Here is a 23,586-nt window from a genome sequence, read left to right as displayed (position 1 = left end):
AACTCCACCATCTTTGTTCACATCCACCTTTCAGATCCCACTTGTGATGAAGAAGAAGGAACCGTTTCCACGAGGGGCACCTCTGTGCAGAGCATTGAACTTGTCCTCCCACCCCATGCAAACCATCATGGAAATACATTTGGTGGCCAGATCATGGCTTGGATGGAGACAGTGGCTACTATTTCTGCAAGGTTCTTGGTTTGGACCTTTGGCTTGTGATCTTGAGACCAGTGGGGAGAGGATAGAAGGGTCTGAGGCTCAGCTATTGGGCAGTCAAGGAAACAAGTAGAGAACAATGTTGTCTTTTATCAAAATGAGAAAATGATAAGTCATTTTCCTGTTTACCTTAGAATTATTCTGTCCTTTTTTGAAGGTGAATGTTTAAATTCTTGGTTCAAAAAAAAAATGAAATGACAGTTCTTATACTTGATTCTGAATTATGACTGTTGATCTTATGACACTGCAACTCCTTGTCACATTACTTATGACAAAGTAGATGCAGGATAGAAACAGAAGATAGCCTTTACACTTAAAAACGGTCAAGATACAAACTTTTATAAAGGCGGTTTACAATTAGGTCTGATCTCCGAAGGTGCTGGTTAGAATCACCATGGCCAAAGGATTAACTGAAAAATAAGATGAGAAAGAGGAAAGAACTTAGAAAAGTACTTTTAAATGCTCCTCAGTTTCAAAAAGGGTTCCTTTATTCTTAATGAAGCCACGTAGGTAATTGAGCAGCTTTAAAGAACACTGTGTTCTCTGAAAATGCATTTGAACAGGATCTGCCCTTCCGACAATTTTTGTAACCACTGAAAATTGTTAAGGTTTTATTTCCCCCAAATTAAAGGAATTTTATTAGTAATATGTCTACAGTTACGACTATAATTAGAAACCTGTGGTTATCCTTCCTATAAATTGTGCACAAATATAAGAGCTTGTTTTTAAAATGACATTGTCACTCTTAATGACAATAAAGCATTTGAACCTGTTCTACTGTAAAGGCTTACAATATAATTAACTATGGCAGAGTCTGTTCACTTATTGTTGGCACAATTCTTTAGAGTAACTGGATGACTACAGTGGGAATCTAAAATGTAGAAAATTATGGAAGTAACTTTCTGAGATTAAATTTTCTTTATAGATTTTCAAAACTCCGCACACCACAAAAACTGTAAAATGTATTCTTTGTAGCCTTTCAGGCTTTGTGCAGCAATCCAGGTAATTTTTCTTTAGGGGAAAAAAATTAGTCTTTGACATGCGGGTGAACTCAAGTAACAGTGAAGCCAGGGAATGCATGTGAATGGCACCAGCTGACAGTTCTCTTCACTGTGCCCCACTCCAACCTGGGAGTCACAGCTTTCTGTGATTGTAGTCATGAGCTGTCAGGAGGAAAAAAAATCCCTCAAATTAGAACAAACGACAGCGGTTTGTTTTTTGGAGATACTTCCATAGGGCACAAAACAAGAGCAGGACTGTCACCACAAGAGCAGGAGCACCAGCATCTTGGTAAAGACCCCACGGCCTGGGGACGTGTGGCATTTCCTAAAATATTTGCAGGTAATGTACAGAACCACTCTCAACACACACAATCCAGTTATTCATTTCCCTCTTGAGCTAAAAGAGATATTCATTTAGAAAGCACCCTGAACAATGGCCTATTGCATCCATTAAGCAAAGCAACAGTTCCTGAAAATATTTTGGAGAATGATCACTTGCTTCTCTCTCTCCTTCCCTTCGTTTCATCAGCCGCCTGTGTCGAGCGCATCCCCTTCTGAAGTCCGTGGACATGTTTAAGTTCCGGGGACCATCTACAGTTGGAGATCGTCTTGTCTTCAATGCCATTGTCAACAATACATTTCAGACCTGGTAAAGCATGTCTGGTGCTCTTAGGCTGCTATAAATGAATTCAAACTTGCACATAAGCAATATTTTTTGTTTTATTTCAATCTGGAGGTAAGTATAGTGACTATTTTAAAAAAATCAAGTTCCTTCTAATTATTTTTAAACTTCACTTAATCTTCGAAATCCACAGACACACATTTTAACTGTTCCACTTCAGGCCTCCTTACACTGTTAGGATAAGTTGGTTTTTGTCTCATAATAAGTGTGACTGTATGTCCTACTTGATCCAGGATGGTCTTGGTTTTTGCACCTGTCATAATTATTCATTCTTCCTTTCACTCTCAAAAGAGTCCCAGTGACTGTGTGGTCAACCACTTCATAATGGACCCATCATTTATCACCATGAAGTCCAAACCACTTCCCAGTTATTTTTATTATTCTTGATACACAAAGAAAAGATTTAATTTAGTATTTTTTTCTTTTTAAATGTAAAAAAGAACATCTGTGTTTCCTATCCAGTTTCAGTGTTCGATGCTTTTAAATTATAGGACTATTGTTTTTAGGAGAGAAAACTTGACTTTGGTACAATTTAACCACCCCTCCCCCATTACCAAAGTATGTTCATGAAGGTATATAAAGTTCCAGTGGCCTTTTTACCACTTGAAAGTGGGAGAGTAAAGCAGAAATGCTCCCAGGAGCTTGTACATCAGATCAATCGACCTGATGAAATGGATGTTAACAGTTGCATAGACTAGCAGATGACAATGAAACAACCCAGGGTCCTCATTCTCTTCCTTCCCTGGAGGAGGTGGTGGGGCAGTGGGCAGAGTAGGCCTGGCATGCTCAGGTTCTCTGCCCACTGCCCTTGTCGCCCATCTGCAGTGTCGAAGTGGGAGTGCGCGTGGAGGCCTTTGACTGCCAGGAGTGGTCTGGGGGCCGGGGCCGTCATATCAACAGTGCGTTTCTCATTTATAATGCTGTCGATGATAAGGAAGAACTGATCACATTCCCCAGAATCAAACCGATGTCAAAGGTCAGTTATTAGCATGTGTGGTTCAGTAATCAGACCGCTTATTCTGGGGAAGCTGTGGGTACAGAGCTCCACACAGAATCTTTCCCTGAACTGGCAACAACCTCCATGTCTATTCCCCTTTGGTTTTCTTTCTTTTCTGTATCACAAAGTAAAATGGTCTTTTTCTTCTTTTTCCAAATCACTCTAGTCATTTCTTTAAATGATGAAGTCCCTGAAGACTTCACATCTACTCAGCCACATGCTGCTGTTGGAAGCATATCGTCTTCCGTGTCTCATTTCTGACTCTCTTCTCCCACCTTACACCCAGTTCTCTATGCTGCTCTACACTCATCGGAATTAAGCCTTTCAGAATAAGCTGCCTTACTGCCAACTCTGACCTGAAGATAGTTCACGTAGAGACCCCTTGTCCCAATTAGCCTTTTCAACTGACTTAGGAGAGAGAAACTTAAGGATTGTAGCACTAAAATATTAGAAATTTATTGATTTTACTTTGTTTTTTATTTAAGGATGATTTTAGACGGTATCGTGGAGCTCTTGCACGCAAGAGAATTCGCCTAGGCAGGTAAGGGACTTAGGTGTAAGGATTTTATGGAATCTTCTCTCATCTGACAAATTACATAGCAAAGAGCCCTCTCTGTGTCTCTATTCCCACATAATGTAAAAAGAGAAGGTCTGATGCTTTTTGACTGTGGAGACTACTGTGATGGAAATTGTTCTTTCTGATTGTTCCACCAGTAAAGGCAGCTTTTTAAAACTGCTGATTTCAGTTCAAGAAACTGTCATAGTTATTGCTGTGTGCTAAATACAGGGAAGAAAACTGTTATTTAATATTTTAATTTTTTTCCAGAAAATACATTATTTCCCACAAAGGAGAGGTTCCACTTTGCATACACTGGGATACTGGCAACCAGGTGACAGTTTTATGATCTGAAGCTCTTCATGTAAAATCACTTCATTACAAAAATGGAAATCCCCTCATTTAACTGACTCATGTTGTGCCTACACAGGTTAGATGGAAAGGTGAATTATAGCAACCAGTCGTCTCAAAATGAAACAAAACCAAGCTATCAGTAACTAGTTATCAGCCAGCTGCTTCACTGCCTTGTTTGAATTATATGTATAGTTCCTGAATACAGACTCTGGATGCTCTGCCATCAAATGCATTCAAGCAACATAGGACATTGAGATCTGGTGTTTCATCATAGCTTGTGTTGAATGACATGCCCACTGGCTTGCGTTTTTATAACACAATAGAGAAGTATTAGTCATTTTAATGTTTTTGACCATAAAATGTAAAGGGAAATCCAAGTTTACTTATTACCCGTTGATTACAAGTCATACTGAAGGGTGTTCTTGTCTTTGCTTAGGATGCTAATTAAAATGATACTAATCTGCTAAGCATATATGACTCACATTACCTGTTTGAATTCGGCATTAAGAGTTTGAGACAGAAATTATGTTCCTATAACTTAGTTCTAACCTCAACATCATCACTTTGGCTCTAACAGTGCCCACTTTCTAAGCAGAAAATATTTGATCACATATCTGCACTGAACTCACAGCATTTCAAATATTTGTGTTTTAGGTATCCTTGAGTAATGGCAATGTGGAGGCTCTCAAAAGCCTGGCGGCCAAAAGTGGTTGGGAGGTTACCAGTGCTGTCGAAAAGGTAGGAGGCATCCAGGTATACACACAACCCACTGCCCATCACAAATGAAAGTTGTCATGGTAGTGGTTGTTCTGCTACTTTTAAGAAGGAAAAAATGGAGATCAAGATGGCAGAGTACAAGGACACTGAGCTCACCTCCCACTACGAACACATCAAAAATACATCTACATGTGGAGCAATTCACACTGAAAACAAACTGGAGAGTGGCAGAAAGACTCTTATACAACAAACAAGTCTGTAGAGAAAGATCCACATGGAGTCAGGTAGGAGGGGAAGAGGAGCAATCAGGTCAGGACCTGCAGCCCTAGGAGAGGACACCTCAGCCCTGGGGTCTGATACCAGGAGAAGGAGTCCCCTTAGCTTGTTTAAAAACCACTGGGACTAACAGGAGGGCTATAAGAAACCTAGACTCTGCTCTTAAAGAGCATACACATGCTTCCTTACTCCTGGGAACCAGGCAAAGGAAGCAGATTGAAACTTCCCAGGGCTACGGCTGGTTTCCTGCAACCACCGCAGTGCACACCCTGGCCCATGCCAAGCATCCACTCCAGCCCCTCTAGCTCCACTGCAGCTCCCCACTAGGGTGAAGGTTGCCACTGCTGAGGAGGTTGCACAGCTGGCGGAAATGGAGCCAGCTCAGACCAGGCACTGCATCTGAACAGGGCAAGGGTGGCCATTACTGGTGCTCGTGAAGGTGGTGGATCACAAGCAGTCTGGAGCTCTGACTGGTGTGCCAAGACTGCCTAGCACATACCCCAGCCTACACCGGGTACCCACTCTGGGCCTTCTTGCTCCAGCACTTCTCCCCTCTGTGGTGATGGTGCCACTGCTGGAATAGGGGAGAGCGCACACTTAGATGGAACAGAACTAGCTTGGACCCAACCCTCAGGGCTTCTGTGCCAGCACATTGGGACCCCCTCACTGCCCCCAGTAGGGCAGTAATGGCCACTAAGCATAGGAGAAGCCCTAGCTCACAGCTAGCTCTGGCTTTAGTCCCTCCATATCCAGCCCCCCACTCCCACCAAGGTGATAGCTGCCAGCACACCCTGGGGGAAGATGTGACTCATGCTCACGTCAGATCCAGCTCTCCCACCAAAGCCACAGGGCAGATATGGACTGCATATGGACATTCCCACACAAGGATACCCTTCAAGACCAGGATAAGTAGCTGTTTCACCTAATTTCATAGAGACAGAGAAAGTTAAGCAAAATGAGAAAACAGAGGAATTTGTTTTAAATGAAAGAACAAAAAACCCTGATAAAACAACTAATGAAACAGAGATAAATAATTTACCAGATAAAGAGCTCAAAGCATTAGTAATAAGAAATACTAACTGAACTAGGGAAAAGAATAGATGAACACAGTGAGAATTTTAACAAGGAACTAGAAAATATTAAAAAAAGAACAAGTCAGGGATAAATTAGGAGTCAGGAATTAACATATACACACGACTATACATAAAAGAGATAATCAACAAGGACCTACTGTATAGCACAGGGAACTCTACTCAGTATTCTGAAATAACCTATATGGGAAAAGAATCTGAAAAGGAATGGACATATGTATATATATAACTGAATCACTTTACTGTATACCTGAAACTAACACAACATTGTTAATCAACTATACTCCAATTAAAAAAAAAAAGAAGCAGTCAGAGCTGAAAAATACAATAATGGAAATGAAAAACACACTAGAAGGATTTAAAAGCAGACTAGGTAATAAAGAACACATAAGTAACATGGAAGATAGAATAATGGAAATCACCCAAGCAGAACAGCAAAAAGAAAAATAAATTAAAAAAAATAAAACTAGTTTGTTTAAGGGACCTCTGGGACAACATCAAGCATACTAACATTCATATTATAGGGGTCCCAGAAGGAGAAGAGAGGAAGTGGTCAAAAATGTATTTGGAAAAGTTATGATTGAAAACTTCCTGAACCTGAAAGAGGAAACAGATATTCAAGTACAGGAAGCACAGAGAGACCCACATCAAGACATATCATAATTAAAATGGCAAAAGTTAAAGAAAAAGAGAGAATTCTAAAGACAGCAAGAGAAAAAACAGAGACACATACAAGGACAAGACACCCACTCCCCAATAGGCTATCAGCTGATTTTTCTGCAGAAACTTTACAAGAAAGAAGGGAGTGGCATAATATATTTAAAGTGCTGAAAGGGAAAAACCTACAACCTAGGATACTCTATCCAGCAAGATTATCATCTAGAGTTGAAGGAATGATAAAGAACTTCTCAGACAAGCAAAAAATAAAGGAGTTCATCAGTACTAAACCAACCCTAAAATAAATGTTAAAGTCTTCCCTAGGTGGAAAAGAAAAGGCTACAACAAGAAGTAAGAAGTCATAGGAAAGGAAAAACCCCACTAGTAAAGGCTGTGGATCAACCATTTAAATAAGCTAGTATAAATATTAAAAGACAAAAACTATAAATAAAATAAAATATAACTACAATAAACAGTTAAGGGATAAACATCAAAATCATAAAATGTGAGGGAGGAGAGAAAAAAATGTAGACCTTTTAGAATGTGTTTGAACTTAAAGGACTGTCAGTTTGAAACAAGCATATAGTTACAATGACAACATATATGAACACCATGGTAACCCCAAATCAGAAACTTAAATAGATGCAAAAAAACAAAAAGAAAGGAACTCAAGCATACTACTAAAGAAAATAATCAAACCACAAGGGAAGAAACAAACAAACAAAAAGAAATAAACAAGAAGAACTACCAAAAAAACTGGAAAACAAGTAATAAGATGGCAATAATATCAATAATTACTTTAAACGTCAATGGGCTAAATGCTCCAATCAAAAGACACAGGGTGGTTGACTGGATAAAAAACAAGACCCTTCTATATGCTGCCTACAAGAGACTGACTTCAGAGCTAAACACACACACAGACCAAAAATGAGGGAATGGAAAAAGATTTTATACAAACAGAAACAGCAAGAAGGCAGGGGTAGCAATAATCATATTAGACAAAATAGACTTTAAAACAAAGTCTATAACAAAAGACAAAGAGGGGCATTATATAACGATAAAGGGGAGGAAGACAAGATAGTGAAGTAGAAGGACTTGAGCTCACCTCCTCTCATGAAAACACCAAAATAACAACCATCAACAAAAGCCTGGCGGCTTTTGAACAACCATCGACAACCATCGACAAAAAAGACTGGAACTTACCAAAAAAGATATTCTACATCCAAAGACAAAGTAGCCACAATGAGACGGTAGTAGGGGTGCATTTGTAATACAATCAAATTCCATGCTCACCAGGTAGGCGACCCACAAACTGGAAAATAATTATATCACAGAGGTTCTGCCACAGGAGTGAGAGTTCTGAGCCCCATGTCAGGCTCCCCAGTCTGGGGGTCTGGCATCGGGAGGAGAAGCCCCCAGAGCATTTAGCTTTGAAGCTAAAAGCTTTTGCGTGGCAAGGGAAACCATCAACACCTGCTGAATGGAAGAAAATATTTGCAAATGACATGACCAATAAGGGGCCATATAAACAGCTCATACAACTCATACGTATAAACAGCTCATACATATAAACAGCTCATACAACTCAATATCAAAAAAAATAAACAACCTGATTAAAAAATGGGCAGAAAACCTGAATAGATATTTTTCCAAAGACATACAGATGGCTAACAGGCACATGAAAAGATGCTCAACAGTCCTAATCATCAGAGAAATACAAATTAAAACCACAATGAGGTATCACCTTATACCTGTCAGAATGGCTATCAACAAAAAGACCACAAATAACAAATATTGGTGAAGAAGTGGAGAAAAGGGAACCCTAGTACACTGTTTGTGGGAATGTAGACTGGTACAGCCACTTGGAAAACAGTATGGAGGTACCCCAAAAAACTAAAAATAGAACCACCATATGATCCAGCAATTCTACTACTGGGTATATATCTAATGTATAAATATAGATATGTACATCTACATAGATTCATATATAGTCACATATATATTCATATATATAGGAGTATAAGCTATAAAAATATTAAATCACTATGTTATATACCTGAAACTAATATAATATTGTAAATAAACTGTATTTCAATTTTTTTAAAGGTAAAAAAATCTTTGAGGGAAATTTTTTTAAGAGTCAAGTATCTTTCCAGCCCTGTCTCTACTCCTCCACACTGGCTGATCTAGGGTCCTTCAAATCGCCCTACACATTCCTACCTCTGAGCTTAGTTCTCATGTTCCACCTCTCTCTCCTTCTCCTATCTACCCCAGTCCTACCTGGTCTTCATGACCCAGGACAAATGCTTTTCCATAAAGCCAATCACTCCTGACTGAAGGAACTTATCCCTCTAGGAATTCCTTTAACAATTACTTCTTTATGATTAACTTGTCAATTAATTATGCATTATCTCATGACATTTCTCCCATAGCTATGTTGAGTTAGTATTTGTCTTTCATAGTAATTCAACTTTTTACATATGGTCTTTTTCCCTAGATTATAAACATCTTAAGAAAGAAGCCTTGTCTTGACATCTTTCTTCTCAGCACCTTTTACAATGTTTTGCATGTCATCAAATTTAAATTAATGTATATCATTTGGATTTTAATTTTATCTAATTTCAAAGGTATATCAGGAGGCCCTTTGAGGCTGATGTCCACACTAAACAGATTATAAGCTCTTTAAGGACCATTTTGTTCATGACTATAGTCCCAGAACACAGCACTGCCTGGCATTCAGGAGATGCTCAATAATGCTGACATTTTGTCTATGCTCACATTTCAGTGTGTACTGTTTTTCATCATCAATGAAACAGTAGCCTCTAAAATATGATTACCATATGTTCTGGTTTTCCTGGGACAGTCCTGGTTTTCCCATCATAATTATTAACAGTGCCTAAGTGTTCCACTTTGGATAATAAGTTATATGGTCACTTACCCTGAAATCAAAGCAAATTCAGTTACTTCACTTATTGTTTTCAGCTCTGACTTTGACCTCCTCTCCGTGTTTTGGCTTTGGTTGTTTGCTTTTATTATGTCTTGGTGCTCAATTCTGAATCCTTTCAGGGTCTTCCTTACCTTCTTTGGATCCAGTTAGGTTTCCATCTGTGTGTTTGGTTCAGTGATGCAGAAATACAGGTTTAACATAACTAAGTTACTTGCTTCTCTTTATCCCCCATAAAAGCTGCTTCAAGACTGTTTTCTTTTACTAATATGAAATCTGTTTCTTGCATCATTGCTGGCATCCGAGCATTCATGAGCAGCATAGCAAAGGACAAACTCATGTCTGGAATGAAGGACGAGAACATATTTAGTGAAGTCATTAAAATTTCAATTCTTAAAGAGTTTGGTGCCAGAAACCAATCTAAACAAATAAACGTATATTTGCTAGTGTCTAAGGAGAGCCATCAATAATTAATTCTTAAGTTTTGTACAGATACTTATTAGAGAACACTGTATAATTAAACATTCTTATGTTATCTCTGTTGAATTTGAAGCCCTCCTTTTTTTTTAGATTGTATTTATAATAAAAATCTAATTTTTTCTTTCTGAGTTATCCCCCTTTTCTCTCCCACTTTTTAAAGCTTTTATGTGGTTTTTTTAACCACCTTCACCATTATATGCTTTTAATTTAAAAATACAGCTCACATTTTTTTCTGTCACCTTTTAGCTGAATAAATTCTTACAACAAAACAGTCTGTTAAGAATTATACTTATTTTGGGTTATAAAAATCTATACTCATTTTGATATACATTTTGATAGACGGCAAAATTCTAAAATTTCTAGTATTTGTAACGAAATTGGGCAGTACTTACTGTTTTAACCCATATTTCATTTTCAATGTATAGTGTTGGAATTAATAATACCAGTAATACAAGGAGCAAAAGATGAACACCCATCTTAAAGGAGCTTATAGTCTATCTTGAAAGCATCACATATATACATATCATAGCTGAAGGATAATTTTAAGGTAGTTTATAAACAAGTGAGAGATTGTAGTATTTAAACCGCAAAGGTCAGCTCTTAGGCAATTCAAAGTCAGGGAAGACAGTTGTTTAGAGACAACTTTGGAGAGTTGATTCTTTCCTCCTTGAAGATAGTGTAAGGGTAAATTGCTGGAGGGGTAAAGGGTGCTTTCTAGGCAGTGAGTAGCTTTGAGCCAAACCTTCCTGGTTGGAATTGGCATGGGTAAGAGATTGACCTGACAGAAGTAGCTTTTTATTTAGGGAGTAGCTGAGAGTGTACTGGAAGCCAGAATGGCAAGGATCATGTGAAAACCTTCACACAGGACAAAACCCACAGGAAACAGACCAAAGAAGAGCTATTCTCATTGAAGCTGGGGCTGGTCCCAGAGCTCCACCTGATCATGTCTCCTCCCCTTAGCCCAGGGGGTAACCTACCTCCAAGGACTCTACCCCTGTCCCAATGACTCTGTAAAAACGAGTTTTGTCCTCCTTTCCGCAATATAGTATCAATAACATATTTGTCAACAGATAGTATAAAATTCTAAAACTTTGAGTTATTTCCTCTTGTGCTATTTGTATAAGATCCAAACCCATTAAACAGAATCTTATTAGAATGAAAAAATATATCATTAGTAAAATGTTAACAAGCTCCAGCAGATTTGGGGCCTACTATAAGCTTCATTTCATAGACTAAAATTCTCCAGGCACCAAATGATAAAACATTTGAGATGATAAATGGAATTTAACCTGTCTTCTTCCAAGCATGAAAGGGAACTCGTTTTCTTGGAGAGTTGGTCTTGGAGAATTTTTACACTAAGCCAAAGTTGGCTTTCCTAAAATAGTACGGTTTAAAGAGAACCAACAACAACTGCTGCCTCTCCTTGTCTGCTGTGTCTGCATCAATGTCATTAACTCTGATTGTCTGCTACTTTTAACTTTGGGGAAAGGATCAAAATATCATCCACTCATCCAATACTGCACTTGGCACTGGATAAGTCAAGTGAGTTTTATAAGGGCAGAATTTAATGATGGCTACTTAGCGTGAAGTTTGTTTTGGTTCCAGGATAGGAAGCAGCAGCATGTATCTGCAACCTGGAAAAGTGCTGTGATAGTTTCCTAGGGCTGCCCTAAGAGTACCACAAACTGGGTGCCTTGCAGTTTTGGAAGCTGGAAGTCTGAGATCAAGGTGTTGGCAGTGTTGGTTCCTTCTGAGGGAGTGAGCGAGAATCTATTCCAGGTCTTTCCCCTAACTTCCGGTGCTTTGCTGGCAATCTTTGGCATTCCTTGGATTGTAGATGCACCACCTGACCTCTGCCTTCACCTTCATATGGGATTCTCCCAGTGTGTGTGCATGTGTGTATGTTTACGTGTCCACATTGCCCCTTTTTATAAGGACACCAGTCATATTGGGTTAGGGGCCCATTTTACTGCAGTATAACCTCATCTTAACTTATTACACCTGCAATGACCCTATTTCCAAATAAGGTCACATTCTGAGCTACTGGGGGTTAGGACTTTAATATATGAATTGGGGGGCGGGGGACACACAATTCAACCCTTAAAAAATGCTCAGTCCAGTGTTACATCCTACTCCACCCTGGTTCCACCAAGGTTAACCATGGTTGCCCCATGGCCAGAATCTGACTGAGGTGATGGGATTCACTCTGGCCCCCTGCCCTTGCCTCCTCTGAGACTGCAGAGCCCCAACAGGTTGGCTAAGAGCCACATGGACACCAGGCTTTGATAAGGTGACTTCCCTCTGGATTTACACCAATGAACCTGCTTCGACTTCTGCTGTATGGGGGGCAAAGGTAGGCATGTCTATGCTGGGGTGAGTCTCAGCCACCAACTACAGCTGCATTCATGGTTTTCTTTCTCTTTGATAAGTGCCCACAGCCTACATCATGTCCTCCTTTGCAGGCTCAATTTAAAGACAGGCTTCGCACTGAGGTCAATTAGAGAGGTAAAAGCATAAGCAAATAGTCACTTCTCACCTTTCTAAGCTGCTTTTAGTCAGTTTCTCATTTCTTCATTCTCTTCCTAAAGATATTTATGTTTAAATAAAGGTTTTCTCCCTCACAGCCTGATTTTTCCATCTGCTTGATTCCCTCAGTGAAGTCTTAACCCTATGTTTGTTTGTCTTCTCACAGCTTGTTGCCATGGGAATGATTATAAGATGGCAAATTTCAACACTGTCTTCAAAGCACCCTGAAAGAGATGGAGAAAATGGGCAGGATAGAAATATGCTCTTAGCTGAACATGTATCTCTGATTACTGGCCAAAGCAGAGTAGAAGGAAAGTTCAGAGTAACAAGGGATACATGAATGTTTAAGTATACATCAAATGGATCCCCACAACAAGCCTCCTCTTATCTAAGGAATAATAAGCACTAGAAACCCAGGAATTGGCCGCCTTGAAAGATGAGCTCTTGTGATTCACAAATGAAAGAATTCTTTGTGCTGAAGAAACGCTTCAGCGGCCCTGTTGAGAGGCTTAGTTGGCTCTAGAGGCGTTGACTTACTCCCTGGGCTCCCTCAGCCCACGTGAAGGCATGCCTGACATCCCGAGAAAGTACGTTAGGCTGCAGCCTTGGCTCCAAGGTCTTAGGGGGACATGAAGCACTGACTTGCCCAGCAGTCTGGTTATAATTTCTGCTGTTCCTGGATAGAGGCAGGGAAATACCACAAAGGGATAAAGAAAGAAAGGCTTATGTTCTTAATTTTTCATGAGAAAAACTATTGCACAATAATAAACCACCCTCAAGTCACATATTATTTAGATGACACAGGGGCATAGCATCCTGGTCTGTGCTCTAGACATCCAAGTATTTAAAGTGAACTTGCCATCATTTGGCTTCATTATTACCCAGATGCCAAGATGCCTTAGCTAGTGCAATCCGCCTATGACTACGTATATATGCTGTGGTTTTAATGTAAAAACACCTAATTTTCTTTTGTAATTTTTTCTTGTTATTTTCTTTTAGATAAAAATATATACTCTGGAAGAGCACAATATTTTATCTGTTTGTGTTGAAAAGCATGTGGAAAGACCAGCACACTTGGCTTATCATCTCTTGTCTGACTTTACCAAGCGACCTTTGTGGGACCCCCATTACATGTAAGAATAAATTTTAAATATTTTCTTATTCAACCCTGACATCATGTAAAAGATGACCTCTACATTGCAGTGTATCTCCATTGCCCAATGTATGACCTATTGTTTTATTAAACAGTATTTGCTAAAGTTTGCTCTGCATGGAAAACTGCATCAGGTGCTACTGAGAGACACAAAAATTATTATAATCATCTATTTTTCATCTATATTGAGTTGACATGCTTTACCCACATCTATTGTACTCCTATCAGTAACTCTTCAAAGTTGATATTATTCCTATTTAACAAGAGAGAGATCCCAAGACTTGCCAACATTACACAGGCAGTAAAGCAATGGAACCTGAATTGGAACCCAGGTCTGTCAGGCTCTGAATTCCACACTCTTGTACTTTAATACACAGTCTCATTGCTCTTGAGGAAGTGATTATCAAATAGTCCCTCCAACTTCCCACTCTTGATCTTTATTTGGTAGTCCCCTCTTTTTCTGTGAAGCAGCACTCCCTGGTGAGAAGCTGGGAGAAGCAGCTCTATGAGTACATTCCTTCCTGCTCTCCATGTCTGATCAGGGCCCACTCCTGTCAGCCTACATCTCTTCTGTTACTCGTTGTCTCCCACATCCCTAATCCAATCTTCTCCACTCTCCCTCCTTTGCTGGAATGCAGAGCTGGGCATCTTGTCAACTGCACTGTCAGGGTAACACCCCCTTCTTCAAGGAGTCCAAGCTCCTGGGCTGCAGGGCTCAGGCCTCATGGACACCTTGCTTGAAGGAAAGGATTAGTAAGATTATACCTATTATATTCAGCATTACCATTTACTTCCTAATTTGGATGAAGTAGAGTTTCATCTTTTAAATGTCCAAATCTCACTGTGATTAACAGCATGTAATAGACAATTTAACACCATTAAAGTGAAACATCTCTGGGCTCATGTGTTACATTTGCATAGATGCCAGAATGATACATCCTGGTTAATGTTACAATAAACATTCGGAGAGAAGAGGAAACACTTGCCGATTTTCTTGCGTAGATCTTTGTAGATAACTCTATAAGTACAAAGATTTTAGCAAGAATAATGCCTAAACTTGCTGCTTTTTTCAAATGTATCTCCCATTATTTTCTATATCACCTGACATTCTAGCCTAACTGAACTTGAATGAATGAATTCTAATTCCACTTACTATTTTGGTGCATCTATCATGATTCAGGTACTGTGCCAGGTGTTTTCACTTGATCCTCACAATAAACCCATAGGTACTATTATCTACATTTTATAGATGAAAAAAAAGTGACTTGCCTAACATAACACAGCTACTAAGCAATCTGAGACTCAAAGGCAAGTTGCTTGATTCCAAGCTTAGTTCTCTTTCCCAATATACCATATTCCTTTACCTCAGAGTCGTTGGATTGTCTATATAATTCACTAGTCTTCAAAATATTATTACTTGATCCTAGAGAAAAATAATTTTGTGGAAAAAAGAAAAGTGCCTTTCTCTTCAGTGTTGAGGGCAGTGACCTTAGAGTCAGATGGCCAGCACTCTTTTCATCACATGCAGAATTATTCCTTCTGGCCAAACAACTCTAAAAACAGACTTTAAGAAATGATGCTGGCTTTGGGGGGATGGTTATGTGAGCAGAAGGGTGAAAATGGACACCAATAATGAAGTTACGCAAACAAACAAAACGAATGCCTTATTCTACCAGGTAGTAAAATGTAGACTTTCTGTCACTGTTCTATTTACATAGGTCCTGTGAAGTCATAGACTGGGTAAGTGAAGATGATCAGATATATTATATCACTTGTCCTGTGGTGAATGATGACAAACCCAAAGACTTGGTAGTACTTGTTTCACGAAGAAGGCCTCTCAAAGATGGGTGAGTATATGTAATTCAAGTGTTATGGCAATGTCTTATAATATAGAGTAGAAAGAAAAAGTTGATATGAAAACAAGGAAGTCAATGGAATAAGCATTTCTTGTCTTGAATGATGTTCATGTGAATTTTTTCTAGATGAGGCTTTAGTTATCATTAAACAAAGAACCAGAAAGAAACAATTATCTATTAAGTGCCAGCCATGTGCAAAGCATCTGTGAGACTCGTAAAGCAGTTCCCTTTCCTTTTGCTCTATGCAGATGTAAAACGGATATTTAGCAAACCTTCAAAATATTCCGTTATTGTAAAAATGCAGTGAAAGCCAAATAAAATACCAGGAATTGGTTTTGGTTCAGAATTTACAAAGACTCAACTGTGCTAGACACCCAAAATGGCTGGCTGTCAATTAGAGTGTCTGTTCATGGCCTCTCCATGGGCATTGGGCTTCTCAGAGAATAGTGTCTAGGTTCTAAGGGGAAGGGTCCCAAGAGCAGGTGTTCAAAGGGACAAGAAGTGGAAGCTGCCAGGGCAGTTATGGTCTACCCCTGGAACTAGCCAGCATTATTTCTGATGTCAAAGCTGGCCTATAGAAATAATCCCTCCCGTGTGGGATTAATGCACATGGATGTTCAGTGTAGTATCATTTACTATGGCAAAAGATATTAGAAATAAACTGAAGCTCCATCTCATTAATTATGGTAGAAGCACACTACAGAGCACTATACCAGCATTAAAAAGGATGAAGTAGTCACAGAGGCATTGATACAGAAACACCTCCAAAGTTTTACCATTAGGTGAAAAATCAAATTATAGACCAATATTTGTAAAATGATTATATTTATGTAAAAATCTACATACGTCCATTTGCTTACATAAATGTTATATATTTATAAAAAGATCTGGAGGATCACAATATAACGTGGTCATCTCTAGGATAAGCATGTATTGTGCTTATGGTGGACTGAAGGATGACTTCTATTTTCTAATGTATAGGGTTCTCTATTGTTTGAAGGTTCTTTAAAACAATGGTATTATTTTTCATTAAAAAAAGAAGAGACTGAAATTACAACCCATTAGGGCACCAAAAAAAAAAAAAAAACAGTTTGGAGGTTGACTGCAGCTTCGCGGAGTTATACAAAGTATATGTAATTCTTAGGCAGAAAACACCTATGGCCCTTATTTGCTATACTTGAATGTATCCACAGAGAATGTTTTCCTATGTATACCACTCATCTAAAAGATCTGGGTGTCTATAGTTTTACTTCTACTATATAAACAAGTTGCATTAACTGTAGGAATTTATTTTCTAACAACTATTCTTTGTTTCTCTCAAGAACTTTGAAAATGTCCTTTTATCTTTCAGTCACACTTACACGGTGGCAGTGAGGTCAGTTATTCTGCCATCAGTCCCACCTTCTCCACAGTACAGCAGAAGTGAAATCATAAGTGCTGGATTTCTCATCCGTGCTATTGACAGCAGTTCATGTACCGTAAGTTTGATGAAACATCTGCAGATTAATTTGTTCCTACAGATACAGAGGAACCTTTTACCTGGATTTACTAATTAACTCTAATTCTGCAATGTGTCCACCCACACCCACCAGGGAATCCTAAGGTCATCCTTTCAGATCCATTCCCAAAAGATTAGGGTCATAGCCTCCCCTACACCAACAAGATTGAGATCCCTGCTTGAAAAAGCTCCAAGTCAGTAAGAAATTAAAATATTGTTTTGTTTTGCTTTGTTTTTTGAAACAGGTATCTTACTTGAACCAGATTTCTGCTAGCATCCTTCCTTACTTTGCTGGAAATCTTGGTGGCTGGTCAAAATCCATTGAAGAGACAGCAGCCTCCTGTATACAATTCATAGAGAACACTACTGATGATGGGTTGATAAGCATATTTTAAATGATAAACTTTAAATTATCTGTCATTTTATTTTCCACTTTCAATTTCAAGCACCCTTAGCTCTGACACTTGACAAGCTTCTGGGCCACAAATAATTTAATATCAGTCTAAGCAAAATGCAGTTATGAAGAGGTTAAAAAACAAAATGCATCCCAAGTTCAATACCAGTGATTTGGGTTAACATTAAAAGAGCTTTAAAACTCTGTTTTAGATCACCCGTGGCTTTGCTCCCTTCCAGGGGCACAGGCAATGGAAAATTCCCACATGCAATATTGTGTGTTCTGTAAAATGGTGGAAGTTAGGTTTAAATAATCAAAACATTTTTAGGCTACATGTTCTGTTTGAAAGTTTACAAAATTTTATAAAATCAGAAATGATAAGTTGGCTAGTTGATTAATAGTATGGGGTTGTTCCATGTACAGCAGGTATCTGTATGTCAAGAGCATCTGACAAGATGTATTATGTTTTAGAGCTTTAAATTAGGAAGACATTAAAACATAATGGAATCCAATCAATTTTAGTAATAGGAACTACTTTCCTAGTGTCATTTAACATATATCAAGTTAGCTGACCAATTTAGTATCTATTGCTCTATCTACACTCACAAAGTACCTGCAAAATGTGATATTGTAGAGAAAGCATTAACTGAGCTCTACTTTAATAATCGTTACATTAGAACTTTATTCCCTAGACTTTTTAAAAAAATTTATTTTATTTTTGTCTGTGTTGGGTCTTTGTTGCTGTGCATGGGATTTCTCTAGTTGCGGCGAGCAGGCGCTACTCTTCATTGCGGTACACAGGTATCTCACCGTGGTGGCTTCTCTTGTTGTGGAGCACGGGATCCAGGATGCATGGGCTTCAGTAGTTGTACGTGGGCTCAATAGTTGTGGTGCATGGGCTTAGTTGCTCCGCGGCACGTGGGATCTTCCCGGACCAGGGATCAAACCCGTGTCCCCTTCATTGGCAGGCGGATTCTTAACCACGGCACCACCAAGGAAGTCCCTCTAGGCTTTAACATTTATTATTTTACTCTGTCTGTGATTTGTCTTAACTCGTAAGACAAACCAGCATACGTCAAGTTAGCCTCCTCTACAGGACAACTTCTAAAAGTTAAAGGACTTCTCCGTTAAGAGTTTAAAGCACTTAAGAGATTAGTTACATCCTGCTTTAGTTTGTCAAATCTTTACTTCTGTCCAAATTTGGCTGTAATTATTTTTATTAATCTGTGCCAGCAGGTTATTTATATGAACTTTGGACTGTGTCCCAATTTTATGAATTAACATTTATATACAATAAGAAGAATGGATATGTCGATTAAAACATGCTTATACATTACATTCTAAAAGTAGATTTTTGAGAATATTGTTAGATTTTAAAAAGGTGATAAAAAGGAGCAATAAAGAGGGTTACAGTACACTAGAGTTTTGTATGCTAAAATTTCAGCCCTCTCCTACAATTGAAACACTTCTAACTGCTGCCTCTCCTACACCTCTGAATTTATTTATTTTTTTTGAATCTTTCTCCTGAACAGTAACAGAAACATTGTGAGGTTGAAGGAATAGAGTAACTTTGGCTGGATCACTTTTAGACATAAAGATGTTGCCCACTCTAACTTGTAACACAGGCATAGTCAAGCACTGTCCAATATGGTAGGCACTAGCCACATGTGACCATTTACATTAATCAAACTTAAATAAAATTTGAACATCAGCCACACTAGCCCCACTTCAATATTATCAGTCACGTGGTCATCATGGCCTAATTTGAAGTGCTCACTTTCAGACTACTGGACTAAAGAGACTTTAAAAGGGCATGACACTGGAAAAGATAGCAATGCATTCGGGCTCTACATAGGGCACCTCAAAAAGTTTAAAATCTGTGCCTCAAACCATGACACAACTGACTAGGGCATTCCAATTGCAAAATTCAACAACAGCCCTTAGGTTTACATTTCCTTTTTTTTTCTTTTTTTATAAATTTATTTATTTTATTTATTTTTGGCTGTGTTGGGTCTTCGTTGCTGCATGCGGGCTTTTCTCTAGTTGCGGACAGCAGGGGCTACTCTTCGTTGTGGTGCGCAGGCTTCTCATTGCAGTGGCTTCTCTTGTTGTGGAACACGGGCTCTAGGTGCAGGGGCTTCAGTGGTTGTGGCTTGTGGGCTCTAGAGCGCAGGCTCAGTAGTTGTGGTGCACGACTCTGTTGTTCCACAGCATGTGGCATCTTCCCGGACCAGGGATCGAACCTGTGTCCCCTGCATTGGCAGGCGGATTCTTAACTACTGCGCCACCAAGGAAGCCCTACATTTCCTTTTTTAATGGAAATGTATTTGATTGCTCTTTCACTCATTCAATAAATATTTATTAAGAACCTACTTTGTGTCAGACACTTTTAGGCACTGTGGGTTCAGCAAGGAACAGAAGCATACTGATAACATCATAATAAAATATTGATAAATAAATAGAATATTTAGGAGATAAGTGTTAAATGGAAAAATAAAGCAGGGTAAAGGATGTGAGTGCTGGGGAGGTGTTGGAGGTAGTTGTTCATATTTTAAATAGGGTGGCCACTTGCCAGAAGCAGCAGGAAAATGCTTCTGCTGCTTCTGGGCCCCCCTCGCCAGGGCTGGGAGGCCAGTGCTATGGCTCAGTGCAGAGACCGGGGTCCCTCAGCCCCACTGCCTTTGTAGGATGCCCCACCCCCCCACTCCTTACCTCGGCCGCCCACACTCCAGCTGGGCCAGGGCTGGAGGGGCCTTGTGAGGAGTTCCAGGAGTTGCCCTCATGCCTGGGAATTGCAGGCATGTGGACCAGGGGTCAGAAGTGTGAAGCTTCACATCTACTCCTTAAGGGAACTGCAAGTTAAAGACATAAAATTTAATAACATTTTTCTGGCCATGAAACATGACTTTTGTCAAACAACAAGAAGGTGTGGGGGGGAGTTCACACTGAAAGATAGTAAATATTCTATATAACGAATGTAGCAATATATACATCCAGGATTCGGGCTTTTGGTTATTGATGGCCTGGTGGATAGGGTGGTCAGAGTAGGCCCCATTGAGGGATATTTCAGTGAAAACCTGAAGGCAGAGAGGGACTGAACCATGAGGATCTCTGGAGATAGCATGTTTCCTGCAGAAGAACTAGCCCAGGCACAGCCTTTGAGATGGGAATGTGTTTCTGGCACATTCCAGGAAAAGCAGACGCTGGAGAGGCTGGAATAGAGAGGTAATTGAAGCCAGATGAATTAACGACAGCCTTTTCTGGATTTCTCTGGTGCCCTGACTTTAAGCAAACATGCCTGAACCAAGGATAAGCAGCAAAGCTCGTTCATCAGCACTCACCCTCAAGCCGCTGGAGACTAAGGACAGAGGGAACATAAAAATGTAGTCATGCTTATTTTCTCCTTTGGAGTGTCAAAATATCCTCCAGGAACACTAAAGATTTCATACCTTTCTTGATAGTAAGGGTTTTCAAGTGCGTCTAACAGGACTGAAAGCTTTTTGATTAAGAAAGGAAGTTCTTCCCTATTAATTCTTCCTGGTTTTAATGCAACTGAGTTTCTGATTTATATTCAGTTTTTCTATCATATTTTTAAAGAATTCTAGAGGAAAAAAATGTAAAAATTGATCTATACAGTTTAGAATATAGTTTACCATTATGGTCTAACACCTCTAGGAAATAATGAACAATTTTAATTAAACCTAGAGAAATCCAGAGTATTTTTATATATACCATCACATGGTTTTGTTCGTATTTCTTATTGCACATTTCAGAGACAACCTTGGAAATTTTTATTGGTATATTTATAGGAGTAGTTTTGAAAATATATGTTGAAAATGTGTATGTTAAGGAATGTTTTATGTTTAGAATAAATTATTGAAATGTAAACTATGAACCTTGTTCATGACTCATTTTACCCATTTGAAGGTAGTGTAACTACTGGGACAGACAGTTCACCATGGGCCCAGAGGGGTCCTGCATATTATTGCTGAGTGTGCCAAACTGCAAGACTTATTTATCCACAGGCAAATGCTAGTCCCATAGGCAATTAAGTAGGTCAAGGTGACCACAGCTTGACTTCAGTGTAATGGCTCACTCTCTGGGGCGCAGGAAGGCTGGCTTGTTTGCTCTGTGCTACAGCGTTTGCAACTTGTTCCTCAGCTATGACACAAACCGGCTATGTCTATAGCATCCATCTGGGCCCATCATGTCACCCTGTGGGGACTAAGGGAAAAAGGGAAGCAACAGAAATAAGTTGATACTCACGGTGTTTGCTGTGCCATGAAGACTATCTTTTGTCTCTGAACCAGGATTCTCATGCCTTGTCGACATCCATGAAACAGTAACAGACTAGTGTATTAAGAACCTCAGACCCTTCACAGTTCTTGATAGTAACCCACCTCCAGATTCAAAAGTCAAAGAAATATTATAAAATGTCTTTCTCAGTGTACTTGAAGGTATAAAGTACCATATAAAAATTACACATCTGATGCCATCTTTCCCTTCCTCATTTTGTGACATTTTTAGGGACATTTGAAAATAGATTCGAAATTAATATTTCGATCATTTCCATAGCTCATTATCCCTCTCCATGTCCTCCCTTCTTTCTTCATCTGGCTTAGATTCCATGGTCTATCATTAATATCACACCCTGGAAAACACCTGTACCTTTTCCTTTCATTCTACTTGTCTGGCAAACTCAAAACTGTGGTTAAAGTATTTGTAATACCTCACCCCTGCACTAAGCATCTGAAAATTGTGGATGGGTCTCACCTGAAATTTATGACCACAGATTTCAAAAGGGCTCTGATAATACCACTACATTTCCTATATGTTTGCTATTTCACACTGCCTTCTCTTCCTTCAAGTTTCTCATGTCTCTTACCCTTTCTCAGTTAATGAAATTTAGAAAATACTTCGAGGAAAATATAAACCATTAGGCAGAAGTTGTCTCATCTCCCCATCTATGTACATTCCACATCTTTGCCATCCCTCCTAACACAATGAATTAAACATCTCTACCCTAGCAAAGAACCATTTCTCTAACCTTCTCCGAGGCTTCCCTCCTCCAATTCTCTTTTTTTCTCTATTTCAGGAGTCTTTCCTGGATTATTTTCATAGCCACTCTTATCTCTTATCTTAAAATAAATAAAAACAAAGCAAAACAACACTTCACCTGATCCAGTTTCCTAAAGGCCACCATCTCTACTCCAATTATCTATAAATGTGGTCTTCATATCCTTATTTCATTTACCGAACTGTACTTCTCCCTCTGTTACTCCACAAAGACCTCTCATTGCCACACTAATGGACCTGTTCTTAGCTTATTTAGCCTCTGAGCAGCATTAACAAAGTTGACTAGTTCCTTTTTGCAGCATTGTCTCCGCTTGGCTTCCATGATGTCACACTCTTGGATTTCCTCCTGTGTGACCAGTCACACTTTTAAATCCTCTTGAAGTTCTTCCTCCTCCACCAGACCTCTAAATATTAGACTACCCAGGGCTCTGTTCTTGGCCTCTTCTCCTCTATCTCCATTCCTCAGTGAGTCCACCCAGCCTCTGGGTTTTAAAAGACATCTACTTGCCAATAACTCCCAAATCTGTGTCTCAAGCCCTAAACTCTCCTGAACTCCACACTTGTATATCTAACTACTTATCTGACATTTCCACTATGATAATCGTCATCTCAAAGTCCACATTTCCAAAATAGATCTCTTAATTCTGCCACCTTTCCCTCCATAAATTCTCCTTCCTTCAGGAAATCTTATTAGCTCTATGTTAAAGATATCAACATAATCAGAACCTGACCCCTTCTAACAACTCCACCACAACCACCCTCATTCACACCATCTTCTCTCACCTGAATTATAACCTGCTTTTATCCTTACTCCTCCCTTCACTCTGCTCTCAACTCGGCAATCAGATCATGTCACATTTCTCCCCAAACATGTGAAAAATTTTGCATATCACAGAGTGAAAGCCAAAGCTTTATAATGGTCTGGGGTATGTTGTGGTACGTTGGATTATTTTTCAGAAGTATTCACTCCCTCACCACCATCCCCACCTCCACGAATGGAGCGCTGTTCTACCTCTTATCTCTGAGCTCGATTGTGTGACTCATCAACAGACATGATGCAACCAAAGGCTTGAAAATGGTTTTGCAAGTGGACCTGCCCTCTTACATCTCTG

At 39.3% G+C, this 23,586-nt stretch overlaps 1 protein-coding gene and 1 long non-coding RNA gene across 7 annotated transcripts in view; one reads left to right on the top strand and one right to left on the bottom strand.

The window, feature by feature from the left end:
* Positions 1-17,399, top strand: part of ACOT12 (acyl-CoA thioesterase 12) — a 47,604-nt gene extending 30,205 nt beyond the window's left edge. Inside the window, exons 6-15 of the mRNA XM_060143223.1 lie at positions 35-191; positions 1,747-1,866; positions 2,725-2,875; positions 3,382-3,437; positions 3,723-3,786; positions 4,461-4,544; positions 13,497-13,630; positions 15,369-15,497; positions 16,858-16,984; positions 17,250-17,399. Of these exons, the coding sequence (XP_059999206.1) occupies positions 35-191; positions 1,747-1,866; positions 2,725-2,875; positions 3,382-3,437; positions 3,723-3,786; positions 4,461-4,544; positions 13,497-13,630; positions 15,369-15,497; positions 16,858-16,984; positions 17,250-17,399 (1,172 nt within the window). The remainder of the gene's footprint in view (positions 1-34; positions 192-1,746; positions 1,867-2,724; positions 2,876-3,381; positions 3,438-3,722; positions 3,787-4,460; positions 4,545-13,496; positions 13,631-15,368; positions 15,498-16,857; positions 16,985-17,249) is intronic.
* LOC132516929 (uncharacterized) lies at positions 1,882-23,481 on the bottom strand. 6 transcript variants are annotated; one of them, XR_009539519.1, is made up of 7 exons: positions 20,111-23,481; positions 18,209-19,650; positions 17,259-17,344; positions 16,868-17,020; positions 12,508-12,721; positions 9,626-9,833; positions 1,882-2,819 (listed from the first exon to the last, which is right to left on the bottom strand). It is a non-coding gene; the product is annotated as an uncharacterized LOC132516929 (long non-coding RNA). The 6 variants fall into 6 exon arrangements; XR_009539518.1 differs by having other exon boundaries at positions 17,292-17,344; XR_009539514.1 differs by having other exon boundaries at positions 16,868-17,344.
* Positions 23,482-23,586: the final 105 nt, after the last annotated feature.

Source organism: Lagenorhynchus albirostris, chromosome 3, assembly GCF_949774975.1.
Source record: "Lagenorhynchus albirostris chromosome 3, mLagAlb1.1, whole genome shotgun sequence".
Taxonomy (NCBI): Eukaryota; Metazoa; Chordata; class Mammalia; order Artiodactyla; family Delphinidae; genus Lagenorhynchus; species Lagenorhynchus albirostris.
This window is presented reverse-complemented; position numbering and strand designations above follow the sequence as displayed.